The 20,555-nt window shown below is 48.5% G+C and overlaps 1 protein-coding gene across 4 annotated transcripts in view; it reads left to right on the top strand.

The window, feature by feature from the left end:
• Osbp2 (oxysterol binding protein 2) overlaps positions 1 to 20,555 on the top strand; it is a 160,812-nt gene that overhangs the window by 34,299 nt on the left and 105,958 nt on the right. For 3 of the 4 annotated variants that reach the window (XM_075944080.1, XM_075944081.1, XM_075944079.1), the window contains exon 2: positions 7,957 to 8,165. In XM_075944080.1, coding sequence (XP_075800195.1) covers positions 7,957 to 8,165 — 209 coding nt within the window. Of the gene's footprint in view, positions 1 to 7,956; positions 8,166 to 8,230; positions 8,242 to 20,555 lie in introns of those variants that run through there. The other variant, XM_075944087.1, reaches the window with a different exon arrangement.

Raw genomic sequence — 20,555 nt, 5'->3', positions numbered from 1 at the left:
TTGCTCTCATCTCTGTCCTTCCTCCATCTCAACTGGGGAAAACTAAACAGAATCCTGGGAGAAGAAGGCAGAGTGAGGGAGAAGCCATGGAGCCTCCACCAGAAACAGACATGTTGAACCTTGCTGGTAGGTCACGAGCCTCGTGGTAAAATATAAAAGAATGGAAATGGGTTAACTCTAGATGTAAGAGCTAGCTAGCAATATGATTAAGTGATTGGCCATTCCCTCATATTCTCCTCTCCCCTCTTCCTCTCCCCTCCTCTTCCTTTTTTACCCTCCCTTCTCCCCCAACCTCCATGTTCCCAATTTTGTCAGGTGATCTTGTCTATTCCGACTTTCCAGGTGGATCTATGTATGTTTTTCTTAGGGTTCACTGTGTTACTTAGCTTCTCTAGGATCATGAACTATAGGCTCAGTATCTGTTGTTTATAGCTGGTATCCACTTATGAGTGAGTACATACTATATTCATCTTTTTGGGTCTGGGTTACCTCACTCAGGATGGTGTTTTCTAGTTCCATCCATTTGCATGCACAATTCAAGATGTCATTTGTTTTTTTTTTTTTTTTTTACCGCTGAGTAGTACTCTAATGTGTATATATTCCACACTTTCTTCATCCATTCTTCCATTGAAGGGCATGTAGGTTGTTTCCAGGTTCTGACTATTATAAATAATGCTGATATGAACATAGTTGAGCAAATGTCTTTGTAGTATGATTGGGCATCTTTTGGGTGTATACCCAAGAGTGGTATTGCTGGGTCCTGAGGTAGGTTGATTCCCAGTTTTCTGAGAAACTACCATACTGATTTCCAAAGTGCTTGTACAAGTTTGCATTCCCACATACTCCACATCCTCTCCAGCATAAGCTATTGTAGTAAAAGGCCCCTTGTTTGTTCCTGACTGCTCAGACCTGAAATAATCACACAGAATTTAAATCATTGCTTGGCCAGTCACTTAATCATATTGCTAGCTAGCTCTTACATCTAGAGTTAACCCATTTCCATTCTTTTATATTTTACCACGAGGCTCGTGGCCTACCAGCAAGGTTCCAACATGTCTGTTTCTGGTGGAGGCTCCATGGCTTCTCCCTCACTCTGCCTTCTTCTCCCAGGATTGTTTAGTTTTCCCCACTAAGTTCTGCCTTGCTATCGACCAAGGCAGTTTTCTTTATTCATTAACCAATAAAAGCAACAGATAGACAGAAGGACCTTCCACACCATTTCCCTGTTCTATCTTTTCTCTTTTAAAGACTTAAAAAAAAAACATTTATTTCTTTTTATAACTCTCTGTACTCTTTTCCTTCTCTCTCCCAAGCTTACATACATTTATCCAACACTGTGACTCATTTAGAGGTCTTTTATGTCTGAATCTGTCCTATTTGTGTGTCTGTAATTCTTTTCTGTCCAGGAGCCTTCTTAAAATACTAAGTGCTTCTAAGGCTGCTTTGCCTTTTGGCTCCGCCCAGTCCAGCATAGCAGGTTGGAGATCTGTTTAGCATGAGCCATGCTCACAGCCCCATTTTCAGGCACACAGCATGTCTATGTTGCCATTAAGCAAGTTGTAGCAGTCTGCTCACAAACCCCATTTAAATGCTTGGTCTCCTGAAAGAGCCAGAGTTCGTGCTGGCAGCATGGCCCAGGAAGCTGCCATTTCAAAACTGCGTGGCTTTTTTTCTGCTACTGCTGAGTCAGGAAAACCTCTCTTAAAGGAGCTGTAGCATGCCACTAGCAAGCAAATTCCACCTAGCAAAAAAATGTGACTAAACTTTGTTTTTTAGTGTCTAGAATTCCTTTCCAAGCTTTCTCGGGTTTAATGTGGATTTAGTTGGCCACATTGGTGGTTCAGTAGGCTGCTTTTTTGTCTTATTGACTGTGTCCTTTGCGTTATAGAAGCTTCTCAGTTTCAAGCGGTCCCATTTATTTATTGCTGCTCTCAGTGTCTATGCTACTGTCAACCAGGGTTTTTCAAAAATGTATTTGTTGGTTAAGTGTCAGAGGCAGAGTCTCATGTAGCTCAGGATGGTCCCAAACTCATGGGGTAACCTAGACGTGCTTTGAAATGGTCAAACCTCCTGTCCAGGCCTCCCAAATGCTGGGATTACAGCTATGTGTCAACACACCCAGTTGTCAACCACAATCCTTTAGATTTTTAAAAGTTACATTTATTTACTGTATGTGCTTCTCTCTGTGTGAATGAATGTGTCTGTTTTTCTCTCTCTCTCTCTCTGTGTGTGTGTGTGTGTGTCTGTCTGTCTGTCTCTGTCTTTCTCTTTCTTTGTGTATGTCCTCTGTGGAACTTGTGGAGGTCAGACAACAGTTTGCGGGAGTTGGTTCTCTCCTTCCATCGTGTAGGTCTTGGAAATTGAACTCAGCTCTTCAGGCTTAGCAGCAGGAACCTTCATCCATGAGACAGACTTTTTAGGAAGAAACAAAGCATTTTATAAACACCATGGGCAGGAGCGCCACTCCAGACAGCGATCTGAGTTTGAGGATAGGTTCCTGAATTCTAGGCTCCTTGCAGAACTGCACTAGAAGCCACTGAAATGAAAACAAAACAAATGTAATTAATAAAGTAAAAATAAACCCTTGCTGCTGGCACAGAGCGGATTGAACAGGATCCATCTGGAGGGAAGAGGAAGAATAGAGCTGGACCCCAAGGCCAGGAATTCCCCTGGGCTGCAAGACTCTGAGAGGCCCTGAGCCCCAGATTTATACAGCCCACTACATGATTTCCAAATAGTACAAATAAAATAGAAACTGAAAAATTGAAGACCTTGAATTTTTTTTTTATTAAGAGTAAAGTCTCCGTTTATTTGAATGCTCGGTAACTAGAAAAGCTAATCTCTATTTTCATTTTCTCAGATGTTCTTGATATTTTAAATTAAAAAAAATATACTAGCATAATTATTTATGCAGAATGACAGGTTTCATTGTGGATTCTCTTTATGTATGTAATTTAATCTGATCATAGTCACTCCGTTGCCCCTCCTGTCCCCTCCTCTGGCCCACGCCCCTCTTCTTCTCACCCAAACCCCCTTTTACTTTCATGTCTGCTTTTGTTTGTGTTGGTGGCGCCAGGAGTTTTGTTAGAGCTGCTCACGTGGGAGATGAGGGGTTGTTTTTAGGAGTGTCAGTAACTCACCAAACCCAGGATGACAACGTTGTGACAAGGTTACCACCCAAGTGCCAGGCTTCATTTGAACTTCAACCGTCTGTCCAGTCTTGACTTTCCTCCATTTTGTAATGCAATTCTGAATTCTACACTGTATTAGTGATTATCTATGTCCATGTATTAGTCAGGGTTCTCTGGAGGAACAGGACTGATAACCTATGAATATGTAATACAAAGGAAGAATTTATGAGATTGGCTTATATGCAGTTTGGTCTGCATAGTTCAACATTGTCTGTCTGTACACCAGGAAGACTGCGGCCCCCATGTCTGCTCAATCCACAGGATGAGATGTCTCAGTAGTCCTGACTTGGTGCTGCAGGCCTGGAGGGTCCCTGGAGAGTTCATGTTGGAAGGCTGAAGAAGCTGGGTGTGGATGTCAGTAGAGAATGGCAGCTGCAGTAGCAGCAACAGAATAGATGCACTCACCAGCAGGGTGTAAAGGAGGGCAGGCAAAGGCAGCTCTGGTTTACCCTCAACTATTTTTATATCTGGGCTGCCAAGGGAAGGGTCTGCTCATTCTGGGGGAGCCTACCCTTATTAATCCTTTCAGGAAATACCTTCACAGACCCACCCAGAGGTGTGTGCTATTTGGCAAGCTTAACAATCACAGTCTGTAATTGTGTTTATGCTTCTTCTGATAAATATATTACCTCTCACCCATTTATTCCTACAGTCCTTTGCTTGAACCTGCACACTGCTGGGTATTTATTATATATACAGTATCTATATATATGAATATTATATATATATATACTAGGCTGTGGTCTATACTATGCCCAGTGGATAACTTACAGTGCAACCCTGATATCACAAACTGGCCTGGCTTCTTCCATCTCCACTATGCATGAGGCACTTTTGTTTGCTGTGTTTCCACAGAAATCTCTGGAGCTGTTGATCCTCTCTCTTTTCTGATATTGGGTCCAGGACTCACTGTTTTGACTTTTGGGTATAAGGAGTCTAACTCTTTATTGTGTCTGCCAGTTTTACATTAGGCCTTTGCCTGTTTCTCTCCCTTCCCTGCTCCCCAGCTCTCCTGCTTCCCTGCTCCCATTCCCCTCCTCCCCTGCTCCCTTATTCCCCTGTTCCCCTCTTCTCCTGTTCCCCTACTCCTCTGTTCCCCTCTTCTCCTGTTCCCCTGCTCCTCTGTTCCCCTACTCCCCTGTTCCCCTACTCCCCTGTTCCCCTACTCCTCTGTTCCCCTACTCCCCTGTTCCCCTGCTCCCCTACTCCCCTGTTCCCCTCTTCTCCTGTTCCCCTACTCCTCTGTTCCCCTACTCCCCTGTTCCCCTACTCCCCTGTTCCCCTACTCCTCTGTTCCCCTACTCCCCTGTTCCCCTACTCCTCTGTTCCCCTACTCCTCTGTTCCCCTACTCCTCTGTTCCCCTACTCCTCTGTTCCCCTACTCCTCTGTTCCCCTACTCCTCTGTTCCCCTACTCCTCTATTCCCCTACTCCTCTGTTCCCCTACTCCCCTGTTCCCCTACTCCCCTGTTCCCCTACTCCTCTGTTCCCCTACTCCCCTGTTCCCCTACTCCTCTGTTCCCCTACTCCTCTGTTCCCCTACTCCTCTCTTCCCCTACTCCTCTGTTCCCCTACTCCTCTGTTCCCCTACTCCCCTGTTCCCCTACTCCCCTGTTCCCCTACTCCCCTGTTCCCCTACTCCCCTGTTCCCCTACTCCTCTGTTCCCCTACTCCTCTGTTCCCCTACTCCTCTGTTCCCCTACTCCCCTGCTCCCCTACTCCTCTGTTCCCCTACTCCTCTGTTCCCCTACTCCCCTGTTCCCCTACTCCCCTGTTCCCCTACTCCTCTGTTCCCCTACTCCTCTGTTCCCCTACTCCTCTGTTCCCCTACTCCTCTGTTCCCCTACTCCTCTGTTCCCCTACTCCCCTGTTCCCCTACTCCCCTGTTCCCCTACTCCTCTGTTCCCCTACTCCCCTGTTCCCCTACTCCTCTGTTCCCCTACTCCTCTGTTCCCCTACTCCCCTGTTCCCCTACTCCCCTGTTCCCCTACTCCTCTGTTCCCCTACTCCTCTGTTCCCCTACTCCTCTGTTCCCCTACTCCTCTGTTCCCCTACTCCTCTGTTCCCCTACTCCTCTGTTCCCCTACTCCTCTGTTCCCCTACTCCTCTGTTCCCCTACTCCTCTGTTCCCCTACTTCCCTGTTCCCCTCTTCTCCTGCTCTCTTGCATTGTGATGCTGGGGCCTTTCCAGGTCTCTGAAAGCCTTGTGAATTTTCCTGGTCTTCCAAGTTTGGCTTATCCAAAAACAGTCTGCCTAGCATGGTGCTGTTGGTTAGTCACTATAACATTTAACACCCAGTCTCCATCCTAAAATTAAATCCACGATGTGAGGCTTGCGACAGACACCCCCAGCACTGCCAAGTCTGTGCTCAGAGCACCTTTCCTCTCTTGCCAGCATGGGAGCTGGGCCTGGCTTCAGCTCTGCCCGGCAAGTTCTCTAAGGGGCGTGGCCAAAGCAGAGCGAATCAGAAAGGTAAAGCAGTCTTCAGATAGGGGATTGATTTGTTGGGTGTTGTGATGGCTGTTCTGATGTCAGCTTGGCACAATGTAGGGTTACCTGGAGAAGGGCTCTGGAAATTTCGGTGAAAGATCATCTTAATTGCATTAATTGCTGTGGAAAATAATTATGTTAGTTACAGCAGGCAGCGTCGTTCGCTGGTCTTTCAGTAGCATGCATCTGTTTGTCTATTGCTTTCTGCTTTCTGGTGTGGATGTGAAGTGATCAGCTGGTTCAGACCCCTGCCGCCCTAACTTTCCCACCATGATGGACAGGTACCTTGAACCCTGAGCCAAAATAAACCTTAAAGTGTCTCATCAGGGTGTTTTCATCAGCGACACAGAAGAGACTAAGCTGGAAGCTGGTACTGGAAGCAAGGCCGTTTCTGTGTGAACCTGACCTCTGGCTTTTGGGCCTTTGGGAATGTTTTGTAGGAGGAACGTGGAAGACCGTGAATGCTGTCAGCAGAGCTGGACCGACCATTCTGTTGGAGCCTAGAAGACAAGAGCGCTGAGAGAAACATGGATGGAGGGTTCAGAGAATTAACTAGGGGCCATAAACGTATTCTTGCCAAGAGTCTGCTTTTGTTCTGTCATGTTGTGAGAACCTGAAGTGAAGTAAACCAGCAAACAATGGCCGGTATATTTCAGAGGGAACTTTAGGACAGGAGAGCATTTGTGCTGGAGCTGATGTCATCCTTGCTGTTAAAGATCTGAATTGCGAGAACCTTCCTGGGCTGCACAAGGAGAGGGGGACAGGGAAGGTGTCTGGGGGCAAAACTCCATCAGGTGCGTCTAAGGTCATTTAAATCAAGACAGCCTAAGCTGCTCCTTGGAAGCAACTGCCTAAGAAAGTGTCTCCCAGCGTCAACACACTTAGACTTGATACAGTTGTGGTTCAGGGTGGCCACATCCTGAGCTGGCGGGAGAGCTTGTTGGCAGCATCCATGTGGTTGCTGGTTATGAAGGCATGGAGGATGCAAGATTGAGGGGGATCGTGGAGAGCTGCAGAGGCCAGGGACTCTGCAGCAAGGTTAGTGCCTTGCAGAAAGCACCTGAGGGTCGTAGGATATCTGCCAAGGAAAACTGCTGGCATAGGCTGGACCCCCCCACCCCGCCATGGCCCCCGATAGAATCTATGTGTGTCGTGGGCAGCAGAGCTGGAAGGGTAGCACTTCGGAGACTTCTGGAGCTCTGTTGATTACATTATGAGCCAAAATAACCTTTTCCCTTAAGCAAAGAACAAGAGCTTCCTTCTTCCATGTCCTTTATATAGGACTAGAATCTGGGCCGCTGGAAGGTCTGGCCCAGATTAAAGGTGGATCTTTTCACCTCAAAATATCTGGATTAAGTGTGGGTCTTTCTACTTCTGATGATTTAGTTAAGAAAAATCTGTCACAGGTGTACCCAGCCACTTGGGTTTTAGTTGGCTCCAGATGTAGTCAAGATGGCAGACCACCAGAATACTGGGCACAGCAGTAAATTGCCAAGTGAATTCATCCCCCTGGCAGTAGTAGACGCTTGCCAACTGTTCTTCCCTCTGTAACAGCCGAGATCTGGGGTTCCCATGGAGTTCTGGATTTTCTTCAAGTGTCCAAGGGAGTGAGTTAAAGTGAATTCATTCACGACAGTTAGATCTCTGCTTTTAGACACAGGCCCAGCTGGAGATAATACAGTCTTTTGTCCCCAGCACTTCTCCTCTGGCGCTGTGAGCTCCCCAGTCTCGTCACTGACATGAGGTGGCATCCCGTTAGCCCTGTCATTGCCTTGAGCAACAGTGATAGCGTCTTTGCTCTGTGGCTTTCTTGGTGGGACAGAAAGACAGTCTGGAGATCAGCACCATTCCAGGGTTACTTCAGAGCAGAAGGTGCCCTCGGGTCCTCCCCTTTGAGCTCCGAACCTCCAGTCTCTGCTCTAGTGGCAACATCTCCTTTGCTTCCAAGACTTAGTGGGAAGATCCTGGCCTGAAGCCGCAGACCTGTTCTGCCTGTTGGGGATCTCCATTTCCTAGTGTCACAGCTCGAGGGCTCAGAGCACAGTCGCATGCCACCTTACAGCCCTTCCACCTCTCCGCACGGTAGGCAGACAGGCCTCAGAGTCCTCCTTGACCCACCCAAACAGGTCGTCCCAATAAGGCATTCTTTTCCGCTGGTGACCCCAGGGCATGTCCCAGCTCCGGGGGCGGAGATGAAGATTTCTTTAAGAGTTTCTTCTGCCTGGAAGTTTTGGGTTCGGGAGCCTCACCTCATACCTTCTCTTGAATCCCACAGAAACCAGGGTGAAATGGCCCACACCTGCCGTGGAACCATCAACCTGGCCTCCGCACACATCGACACAGAGGACTCCTGTGGAATCTTGCTATGCAACGGGGCAAGGACCTACCACCTCAAGGCCGGCTCCGAGGTGGACCGGCAGCAGTGGATCACTGTCCTGGAGCTGGCCAAGGCCAAGGCTATCCGCGTGATGAAAACTCAGTCAGGTAGTGCCCACTCAGCACGGGGGGTGTGTGTGCCTGGAGCTGGCCAAGGCTATCTGCATGATGAAAACTCAGTCAGGTAGTGCCCACTCAGCACAGGGTGTGTGTGACTGGTGCCATGGTGTCCCACCAGAGGAAGTGGGAATCAAAAGCATTTGAGAACAGCAGTGACCAGGAAACCCAAGGGAGTCTGGTCCAATTCAGAAAGCCCAAGGCCTGCGTGTGCCCTTCCCACTTGGTCAGGTGTACCCTCCACAGTGAGGGAGGGGCTCTGCCAAGGTGTTTGTGGATGGCTGACCTGGGCACAGACAAGTTTCCAGTGCCAGGGGCTATGTATGCCTTCTTTTGAATAAGAATGATTTTGAGGACTTTAATAAATGTTTCAGATATTGTAGTAACCCAGGCCCGGTATTGGAGGGGGTCCAGGAGGGTATACCTGTGCCTCAGACTCGATTTCCCCAGTGACCACATTGTGAGCACTGAGGATGGTTTCCCCTCCTAGCTTGGCCAAATTATTTTACCTTCTTAAATTGATTTTTGTTTTTAGAGACAGGGTTTCTCTGTGAAACAGTCCTGGCTATCTCACTCTGTAGACCATGTTGGCTTTGAACTCACAGAGATCTGCCTGCCCCTGCCTCCTGAGTGCTGGGATTAAAGACACCACCACCACCCAGCTAATTTTTAAATATATGCTACCGGATATGATTTATAAGCTCATAGCTCTAAAATCCCGTGAGGAAAACCCATATTGGACTCCTGCCCCCAGCTGCCTACCTTGGTCTCTGACTGGAGGCCACCAGAGGTGCGAGAGGTGGCGACTTTGCGCATGTGCTCCAGGAGGTACCTGCCTAAAATGTAACAGTCCACTGCCTTTCCCTGTTTAGCTGTTTATCCTAAATGTGTCCCTGTTAGCACATAAAAGCATTGCCTTGGTTTTTCACTGTATGGAGGTGCCATAGTTCCTTTAACCTGTTGTCTGGGGAGAGCCATTAGGCTGTTTCTTAAGATTTATGTACTTTATGAGTATGAGTATTTTGCCTACATGTCTGTTCAAAGTGTGTGTGCGTGTGCATGCGTGTGTGTGTGTGTGTGTGTGTATGTGTGTGGTGTTTCAGCATCCAGAAAAGGGCTCCATCTTCTGGGACTGGAGATGGGCAATTGTTAGACTTTATGTGGGTGCTAGGAACCGAGCCCAGGTCCTCTAAAAGAGCAGCAATTACTTTTAACTTCTGAGCCATCTCTCTAACCTGAAGCTGTTTCCTTATTTTTCTGCGCTGCACAGTGGCCCAGGGAGTGCCCTGCAGGTGTCTTATTTCAAGTATGCATATGTGCAGATTTGACACGGCAGTGGAGGAGGCTGGGAGCGGATTTAATGCAAGGGCTGTGTTAGATTGCTTAGGGCAGCTGTAGAGAGATGGTGGGCAGAAAGAGAGGCTCAGTAGGACCTTAGGCAGGACCATGTTTACTCACAGGGAGGGGACACTTCTGTTACCCACTCGTGCAGATGGCCAAAATGCCCCCAGGAGATGGAGTGCAGCCCTTCCTTTATCAGGGTGGAAATGCCTTCCATTGTCTGCGAGGGAAGCTGGGAAGTGTAGTCTTTCAGCAGGGAGCATTTGTGCTGTGCTGGGCCCTGTGAACCCATGGTCTCTGTGATTGCCTGTGGACAGCCACTGTGGTGACAATGGGGTGGGCACTCAGGTCAGCCTTGCTGTTCAAGTGAGGAAACCTGCCACTCATGGAGGAACTTGCTTCCTCTTTTCTCTGAATGAGTGACTACAATAGCTTCTAAAATTGGTGGATAGGCAATATTTATTAGATTAACTATTTACATTTATTTATTGTGTGAATTGTGTGGTGTTTATGTGTGTTTATGTATGTGTTTTTTTGTGTGTGGTTGCTTGTGTGTGTGGCATATATGTGTGTATATGTGTGAATGTGTGTGGTGTATATGTGTGTATATGTGTGTGTGTGTGGTACATAAGTGTGTATATGTGTGAATGTGTGTGGTGTATATGTGTGTATATGTGTGTGTGTGGCATATATGTGTGTATATGTGTGAATGTGTGTGGTGTATATGTGTGTATATGTGTGTGTGTGGCATATATGTGTGTATATGTGTGAATGTGTGTGGTGTATATGTGTGTATATGTGTGTGTGTGTGGTACATAAGTGTGTATATGTGTGAATGTGTGTGGTGTATATGTGTGTATATGTGTGTGTGTGGCATATATGTGTGTATATGTGTGAATGTGTGTGGTGTATATGTGTGTATATGTGTGTGTGTGTGGTACATAAGTGTGTATATGTGTGAATGTGTGTGGTGTGTATGTGTGTTTATGTGTGTATGGTGTATGTGTGTAGTACATAAATGTGTATATGTGTGTATGCGTGCATGGTGTATATGTGTATATATGTGTGTGTGTGTGGTACATAAGTGTGTATATGTGTGAATGTGTGTGGTGTATATGTGTGTATATGTGTGTGTGTGGTACATAAGTGTGTATATATGTGTGTGTGTGGTGTATATGTGTGTTTATGTGTGTATGGTGTATGTGTGTAGTACATAAATGCGTATATGTGTGTATGCGCGCATGGTGTATATGTGTATATGTGTGTGTGTGTGTGGTGTATATGTGTGTTTATGTGTGTATGGTGTATGTGTGTGGTACATAAATGCGTATATGTGTGTATGCGCGCATGGTGTATATGTGTGTATATGTGTGTGTGTGGTGTATATGTGTGTATATATGTGTGTGTGTGGTGTATATGTAGGTGTATGAGTGCCACTGTGTTGTGTGTGTTATGCCCAAATCCGCAAAGTCCCCACAAAAGCCAACTAGGAGACCGAGTCCCGTATGTAAAAGCAAAAATTTTAAGCAAGTTTGCAAACTTGGTCTCTCCGTATGTCCAACGGATTGGAATAAACAGAGAGACCCGAGCTCAGTTAGAATTGGGTTTTTATAGTAGTAAAGGTACGGGTGAGGGGTCTCTGAGGTTCAGGACCCCTGATTGGCTGACAGTTGTCTCGGGGTGTCCTGGTGAGTGTGTGCTGCCAGGTGGTCCTATCTACATCGGGTTGGAACGTTAAGCATTTCCTTTGGATGGTCTGTTTTTGGGTGGTGCTTGGATAATCTCAAGTTTGTGGTTCTTCCTGCAGCCAGGTATTGCTTCAGGGTAAACTACTGAGACTCAGGCCTTTTATTAAATTTATTGATAGCCGAGTTTTACTCTGGCAGGTGATAACAGTTGGAAGTAAAGAACTTCCTTTGGGTGACCTGCCCATACTTAGCTTATCATGGCTGGCTCCTACAGTGTGGAGTTCAAAGTGTTAGAAAAAAATCCTAAAATGGGCGGCTCTGCCGGCGCAAAGAAACCCAATTAGGTCAGATCAAACCAAATTAAAATGCCCATTGTTTTATTAAATGTGGTGCTCTCAGGTGGCCGAGTGCATGGCAGGGAGACAGGAAAGCGGGGAACACTGCAAACCAGGAACCACGTGTTCCTCCTCTGGGAGCCTCTTAAATACCCTGTGGGAGTGGTCCTGGTCCCCCCCAAGGGAGGGGTGAGGACCTGGCATTCTGGGATTTGGAGTCCAGACCAATGCAATTCCAAGCCAGGAGCTGGGGCTATGCTTCCGACTTAACACAGAGGTTCATCTTGTGGGTTCCCAGGATGGAAGAACTCAGCTAAAGTCCCACTACCTGCTGAACCTAAGAGGACAGTCCCATTCAAACCAGCACATTCCACTCCCTGGCCCCACAGATGTGTAGCCTTATTGTACTGCAAAATTCACTCACTCCATCTTCAAAAGTCCCCGTAGTTTTTCACAGTCTCCTCACTGTTAAAAGTCTGAAGTCCAGAGTCTCGGCTGAGACTCAAGGCAAGCTCTCAATTGGAACTCCCTGTGAAATCCAAAAAGCACATTACACGCTTTCAACGCGCAGTGCCAAAGAATATACGTTATCTTTCCAGATGGGAAGAATGGGGACACAGTGAGGAAATGCCGAGCCAAAGTTAGGGTTTCTATTGCAGCGACGAAACACCACTACCCAAAACCAAGTCGGGGAGGAAAGGATTGACTTGGCTTACCCTACCAGATCATAGTCCCACATCAGAGGAAGTTAGAACAGGAACTCAAGGTGGGCTGGAACCAGGAGCTGATGCAAAGGCCATGAAGGGGAGCTGCTCACTGACTTGCTTCTCTTGGCTTGTTCAGCCCACCTTCTTATAGAACCCAGGACCATATGCAGCCAGCGAAGGCACCACCCACCATGAGCTGGTCCCTCCTGCATTGATCGCTGATTACAGGTGGATCTCATGGAGGCTTTTCCTCGGCTGAGCTCCTTTCTCCCTGATGACTCTAGCTTGCATTAAGTTGAAACATAAAACCAGCCAGTACCCAAACTAGACCAAAACTCAGCAAGGCAAACTCCAAATCCTGTAGCTCCATGTCTGATGTCAGGGGCTTAGAAGGCTCTGCTTGTTAGGATCCAGGCTTTCTGCTGGCCTGGCCTGGCCTCTGGCAGGATGTACCCAGGCTGTACGCTGACCAGCCTAATCTGTACACAGGCGCAAAGGTCCCTTTAAGAGACAAGCTCCACCCCCTCTTCCCTGCAGTTTTTCTGAAAAGGCAGGTCTCCATCTTTTTCCTCTCTCTCTCTCTCTCTCTCTCTCTCTCTCTCTCTCTCTCTCTCTCTCTCTCTCTCTCTCTCTCCTCTCTCTCTCTCAATAAACTCCACACTCAAGTTCTCTCTGCATGGCATATTCTGTCACCCACCGTGGTCTGGGCCCAATTGCAAAGGTCCCTCTCTCGCGCCTTACAGTATTGCTTCTCTCCCAGGCTGGTTCCCCTCCCTCTGTGCAGCTCTCCTCCGCTAACGTCCCGCAGCACTGCCACCTCTAACATCTTGGGGTCTCCAGCGCAGTCCAGGCCTCACTCCACAGCTTCACACAGTGGCCCCTCCAGGCTTTCGTGTATGGACTCCTGGTGCACACCCCCTTCAGTGACTCTTCCTAACCACAGAGGAAGATCCCACAACCCCTTGCTCCTGTATCTCTCAAGACTCCAAAGCTAGACTCACGTGGCCAGTGCTGCCAAGCCAGCTGTGTGCTTGGTGAGGAGCCTGCCCTTCTCCTTAAGTTACATTTGAATAAGCTTTGATTTGTGGAAACAGTTTTTAGGACCAGATAAATCCTGAGGCCTTTTCTTTTCACGAGTGGAAGCTTAGCTGGGTGGGGTCTTACCCTGAGGGCAGCACTCCCTTCGTCTTGTGTGGGTCAGGCCTCCCCTCACCTCCTTCAGCACAAGCCTTGGCTCCAACATTCAATTTCCTGCTGTTCCTTTTCTCCCCAAACTACACTTTGTATTTGTTTTGGCCTGTTATCATTTTAGGTTTGCTTAAGAGTTATCACTAATAATCACATGACCGAGCCAGTTTTAGGCTGTCTTGACATCTCCACTGTCAATATAATCCGTCCCAAACTCACCAGCTTAGCCTCAGGCAGATTCTTAAGACAAAGGCAAAAAGCAGTCACATCCTCTGCCTGAATGGACTTTAGCCCAGCGACTACTATTGCTCCTTTCTGAAGCCTCCTGAGGGGGGCCTCCGTTGTCCGCCTTGCTCCCAGCACTGCCATCTTCCAAGCCCCTACTACTGGTCCATTAACACTCTGCTTACAGTGTTCAACTGCTCCCCCTATTCTCCAAAAGCAGCATGGCCAGGCCTGTCACAGCGAAACCCCACTCCCTCACACAACTTCGGCCTTGGTTATTTTTCTATTGCTGTGGAAAGACACCACGACCAAGGCAGCCGATAGAAGAAACGGCTTACTGGGAGCTCATGGATTCAGAGGGTGAGTCCATGACCATCATGGCAGGGAGCATGGCAGCAGCAGGCACGCATGGTGCCGGAGCCACGGCTGAGAGCTTACATCTGATCCAAGACAGAGAGCGAGAAAGCAGCCTGGGAATGAGGTGGGCTTAGGAAACCTCAAAGCCCATCCCACAGTGACACACCTCCTCAACAAGGCCACACCTCCCAGTCCTTCCCCAGTCCAACAGCTGGGGACCAAGCATTCAAATATATGAGCCTGGGGCGTGGGCGGTCTCATTCAGAGCACCGCAAAGGGAAACTGGAACAAACTTTGAGACGATGGAGATGAGAACACGCAAAAGCAGCTCTCAGAAGTTTCTGCTGTAGAAACACAACCATGTGAAAAGGAGACTCAACAGGAAGAACAGACCACAGTCACTAAAGCCAGACAAAAATGGAGCCATCTTGTTAGCTCAGCCTGCCCCTTAGAGTGCTGGTCAGACCCCATCACAGGAAGGAATCAGGCCACGCCCCTCTGCTCTCTTTCCTGGAGATTAATTTTGCGTCAGCTCCTCTTCTATACCAACTTTGGCCCTTGTCTTATTTCTTTTATTTATTTATTTATTTATTAAAGATTTATGCCTCCTCCCCACCACCACCTCCCATTTCCCTCCCCCTCCCCCCAAACTCCCCCTCCCTCATCAGCCCGAAGAGCAGTCAGGGTTCCCTGCCCTGTGGTAAGGTGAGCATCCAAACAGCCTAGGCTCCCACAAAGCCAGTACGTGCAGTAGGATCAAAACCCAGTGCCATTGTTCTTGACTTCTCAGCAGTCCTCATTGTCCGCTATGTTCAGCGAGTCCGGTTTTATCCCATGCTTTTTCAGACCCAGGCCAGCTGGCCTTGGTGAGTTCCCGATAGAACATCCCCATTGTCTCAGTGTGTGGGTGCACCCCTCGCGGTCTGAGTTCCTTGCCCGTGCTCTCTCTCCTTCTGCTCCTGATTTGGACCTTGGGATTTCAGTCCGGTTCTCCAATATGGGACTCTGTCTCCGTCTCCTTTCATCGCCTGATGAAGGTTAATATCCAGGAGGATGACTATATGTTTTTCTTTGGGTTCACCTTCTTATTTAGCTTCTCTAGGATCACGAATTATAGGCTCAATGTCCTTTATTTATGGCTAGAAACCAATTATGAGTGAGTACATCCCATGTTCCTCTTTTTGGGTCTGGCTTACCTCACTCAGGATAGTGTTTTCTATTTCCGTCCATTTGCATGCAAAATTCAAGAAGTCATTGTTTTTTACTGCTGAGTAGTACTCTAATATGTATATATTCCATACTTTCTTCATCCATTCTTCCATTGAAGGGCATCTAGGTTGTTTCCAGGTTCTGGCTATTACAAACAATGCTGCTATGAACATAGTTGAGCATATACTTTTGTTGTATGATAGGGCATCTCTTGGGTATATTCCCAAGAGTGGTATTGCTGGGTCCAGGGGTAGGTTGATCCCGAATTTCCTGAGAAACCGCCACACTGCTTTCCAAAGTGGTTGCACAAGTTTGCGTTCCCACCAGCAATGGATGAGTGTACCCTTTTCTCCACAACCTCTCCAGAAAAGGCTATCATTGGTGTTTTTGATTTTAGCCATTCTGACAGGTGTAAGATGGCATCTTAAAGTTGTCTTGATTTGCATTTCCCTGATCGCTAAGGAAGTTGAGCATGAACTTAAGTGTCTTTTGGCCATTTGAACTTCTTCTGTTGAGAATTCTCTGTTCAGCTCAGTGCCCCATTTTATAATTGGGTTGATTAGCTTTTTACAGTCTAGTTTCTTGAGTTCTTTATATATTTTGGAGATCAGACCTTTGTCAGTTGCAGGGTTGGTGAAGATCTTCTCCCAGTCAGTGGGTTGCCTTTTTGTCTTAGTGACAGTGTCCTTTGCTTTGCCTTGTCTTATTTCTAACAGTTATTGCTACTGACCTTGCAGAAATAAAGAGAACTATATATAGTTGGATAACCTAGACGAGATGAAATGGGGAAATGTCTAAGCAAGCTCACTGTGACTAACTGCAAAAATCTTAACATTTGCAAAGAAATGTGGCATGGGAATCAGATCTCACAGTAAAGAAAACCCAAGACCAGATGGCAGAGCTGGGGAATTCTACCAAGAACTTAAGGAAGCATGCACACCAGTCCTATCAAAAAAAAAAAAAAAGAAAAGAAACCGAATAAGAAGAAATAATTCTTATTGTGCAAAGCCAGCCCCGACACCAAAGTCCACCAAACTCCACAAGAAAAGAAAACTTGGCTTGTCATCCTATAGGAGCACGGATGTAAACAACATTCAACAGTGACTTGTAAAGGATTGTGCTCCATTATCAAGTAGGATTTATTCCACAAATTCAAGGAGGTTCAAAAGAAAAGCAGTCCATGTAATATACCAATTTGATTGATGAGGGCTGCACAGTCATCTCAAGCAACGCAAGGAAAGGAGTCGACGGATACCCACCACTCTTCCGCTGTACAAACTCACTAAGGGCTGGAGAGAAGGCTCGGTGGTTAAAGCCTTGACTGCTCTTCCAGAGGACCTGGGCTTGATGCGCAGCACCCGCATGGTGGCTCACAGCCATCGGTAACGCCAGTTCCATGGATTCTAATGCCTTTCTCTGGCCTCCATACACCAGGCACGTATGTGGTGCACACACATACTCCAGGCACAGAGAACCTGTGCACTTAATATCCACCGTGAGCTTGGGACCTAGCACTGAGCATAGCAGAGGGGTTAGAGCTCAACCATGGGTCTATTGTCGGCCTGTGTTCCATGGCACCCTCAGCAGATCTGCTAACCTCCTCGTGGGGAAGCGCTGAGGCGAGGTTTTTCTCTGCCTGGTACCACTGAGTTCTGGGCCAGTTCAGACTACATAGTGACACACAGTCTCTTACACACCGATGAAGAAAAACAGAAGTCAGGATGTGTGCATGAGGGCAGATGAGGGCACAGACCCGTTTCTATGGTACAGAGGGAATCAGGGCTGAGGACAGTGAAGCTGGTTTCGGCTTAGCTTGAGAGACAAAGCAGAGCACCTGAGATGTGTGAGCCGGGACACAGAGAGGTTACAGCTGAGAGCTGAGTCTTGTGGTGGCCCAGTGGCCTTGTCAGAGCTTGATACTGTCCTTCTGGCTAGCTTTTTGTTTCTTCAACTTCCCACTTTCCATGTTAGGTGGTATGCTATTGGTAGCACAGGCAGATCCCTCGGGTTGGGGCATGTCCAACACTGGCTAAGCGCCTTGGTCTCTCAGTGCCTGTTTCCTTATCTTTTTTTTTTTTCGAGACAGGGTTTCTCCGTAGCTTTTGGTTCCTGTCCTGGAACTAGCTCTTGTAGACCAGGCTGGCCTCGAACTCACAGAGATCCGCCTGCCTCTGCCTCCCGAGTGCTGGGATTAAAGGCGTGCGCCACCACCGCCCAGCTTTGTTTCCTTATCTTTGAAATAGGCAGTCGGTCAGGGTTAACCCCCAGTCCCCACCCACAGCCATAGGGCCCTGGTTAAACCAGGTATTTCTGGCATCTAGTTCCCTTGTCTTGCTCAGCTTCTGGAAGGATTATTGGACAATATGCAGAAAGTGGCACACTGTGGGTACAACAAGATTCATTTCTGGGAGCTGTGCTGTTGAGTAGTGTGCCCTACCCTTCACACGCCATTCTGCTCACAGCCAGCGGCAGGTAGTGTGACAGAGCCGCTCCACTGGAGACCAGGTTCCGGTGTCTGTCCCATCTACCTGCTGCCTGTCCCCCCGAATCACGGCACCAGCCCTAAATGACATCACATCTCCCAAGGAGATTGTCGTGTTGGCATGTGAAGGGTCTCCCTCCCAAAGGCTCATGGATTGGGTTCCCCAGTTGGTGGTCCTATTTAGCGAGGGTCTGGAAACTTCAGGAGGTGGGAATTTTCTGGGGGGAGGAAGTCACTGGCAGTGAGCACTTGGGGGAACCCTGTGTCTGGCACCTTCCTGTTCCTTTCCTTGCTTCCGATCGGCCGTGAGTTGACGAAACCCCTCTGCCTCAAGCCCTCATCACTATGATGCTAAGTTCAGGAGACCAAGCAGCCATGGGCCAACTGAAAGAAAAGCAGCTAATACAGACATATCACTGGTGCAGGGGCTCAGCCAGGGCCGTCCTGGCAGGCATGGCATACTTCTTGAGGAAGTGCGCGTGTCAGGCAGGGAGCAGCTGGCTGAAGGGGAGAGTGGGTGTTCTCTGCTGGCTCTGTTCGTCTGTGGGTCTTCTCCAGTCAGGACCAGCTGTTGGAGTAGGACTGGCCTGGAAACCCACACTGCCATGACACCCAGACACTTCTGCATACTCTGGAAGCAACTGCCCACTTGGGCACCCAAAATTTACCTCTATGGACTTCTCCATTTTGTGATTGTGCCCTGACTCTCAACTGCGCATAGGTTGGAGGCAGACCCAGTCTCTGCTCTGTGGTCATCTGATGATGTGTGAAGTCCCAGCTGACCACCTGCTCAGCGCTCTCACACTTTAGCCATGATCTCAGCAGGAATGAGCACAGACCCACCCCGAGCTACCTGACACAGTGGAGGTGTGGTGCTCCCCTGGGGATCATGGCAGGGGTGGGAGCAAAGGGCTGTAGATCTGATCAGGAACCAGGGGCATCAAGGGCCATTGAGAGACACCAGCATGACCAGAATCTAGGACGCTGACCTTTGGCTAGGAGAATGATGGGCAGAACAGTTGGCCGAGTTCAGTGGTGAGAGCCCAGAAGTCACTGTCATCCCAGGCAGCTCTGTTTTCAGTGGGCATTCCCTCTTCCAAAACCCCTACCAGGTGACCTCCTTCTCCTGGAATCTTACATCTGATTGTTTGAGTACAGGTTGAAAGGTGGGTTTGGATAATGGCTACCCCTGGGCTGTACTGGGAAAGGCGAATATGCCTGTAGCCTGCATGCAGACCTTGTTACATCAGGCTTTGGAAGCAGTGGGGCAGCTGGTACCAGAACAGCTCATGACCCAATGGTCCTTCCTCCTGTGTCTATTCTTTCCACTTTTGCTTGATGGTGGCTCTGATGGCCCCTTCCCCTTGTTGCTGATGGCGGCTCTGATGACCCCTTCCCCCTGCTGCTGATGGTGGCTCTGATGGCCCCTTCTGCCTGCTGCTGATGGCGGCTCTGATGACCCCTTCCCCCTGTTGCTGATGGTGGCTCTGATGGCCCCTTCCCCTTGTTGCTGATGGTGGCTCTGATGACCCCTTCCCCCTGTTGCTGATGGTGGCTCTGATGGCCCCTTCCCCTTGTTGCTGATGGTGGCTCTGATGGCCCCTTCCCTTGTTGCTGATGGCGGCTCTGATGACCCCTTCTGCCTGCTGCTGATGGTGGCTCTGATGGCCCCTTCCCCTGTTGCTGATGGCAGCTCTGATGGCCCCTTCCCCTGTTGCTGATGGTGGCTCTGATGGCCCCTTTCTCCTGTGTATTTGGGGGTGCAGGGAATACTTTCCCTGATGTAGAGCTGGTCCTCATTTGTTCATAAATACCATGTCACGATTACTAAGCTCCAAGAAATTAGAAGCTCACAGTGCTCGCAAAGCAAAATTTAATCAATCCTGCTACACAAGGGAAAGTGAGTGAATTTTCTTTCAATGTGTTCGCGAATTCACAGAGAATGTTGAAGTAAGCCAGTCACGGCACAGACTCTGACAGGCCAGGACTCTGGGTACTCTTGGCATTCCCTTTCCCTCCCGACAGCCCTGTGGCACGTCTGGGAAGCACTTTCTCTCCACATTCACATGGAGTCACTCAGAGCCAAAATGTTCCACATGCGCTCACGTTCACACGTCATTCAAACAACCTTCCTCCGTGTCCTTTTGTGTTCGGGGGGGCTAAGCCTGAAGTGAAGACTGAGGTCAAGAAATCACTGTCTAGGGAGAGGTTTGCAGATGGACTCCAGTGAGCCCCATAAAGGAAGAAGACAGTTGTGCTTCGGGTGGAGTAAGAAGCCAGAGGAACGGGGACCCTGGTGTGCGGCACTGTTTGAGGGAAAACACAAGCAGACATCTCCTGGCTTCAGATACGGAAGCCATGACAGACCAAAGGACGGATACCGCTGAAATCCATCTGGATGGACCCATGGGTGTTATTGATTGGGGTTCCTTACAGTATGGGTGAGGGGCTACTTACAGGAGCAGAAATGGCTCAAAGGCAGCTGCATCACCAAAGCTCATCAAAGCATGAGTGACAGCTCACAGAGCTGGAACCTGAGCACACTGCTCAGCTGCAGGAAGCTCCGCAGATAAGAGTGTCCTTTGCAGGTCCTGGGAGCAGAGCTGGTCTCTGCTTCTGTCAATTGCCTGGTCTGGCCTGAGCCTCTTCCAGGAAGCTGGGCTGGTCTCTGTTTCTACTAGTTGGCTGGTCTGATCTGAGCCTCTTCTAGGTAGCCCAGTTGGTCTGAGAGAGCTCTCAGCTGTCCCTCCAGCATATACCTGAAAGGGGAGGGGCCTAGTATATCTGCTTTGTTTCAGGCACAGTCTGAAACTTTTGAGTTGTGTACCTCCTGAGTTTAAGGATCTTTT

Source organism: Microtus pennsylvanicus, chromosome 12 (genome assembly GCF_037038515.1).
Source record: "Microtus pennsylvanicus isolate mMicPen1 chromosome 12, mMicPen1.hap1, whole genome shotgun sequence".
Classification (NCBI taxonomy): domain Eukaryota; kingdom Metazoa; phylum Chordata; class Mammalia; order Rodentia; family Cricetidae; genus Microtus; species Microtus pennsylvanicus.
The sequence above is the reverse complement of the archived record's forward strand: the minus strand, read 5'-3'. Positions and strand labels throughout refer to the sequence as shown.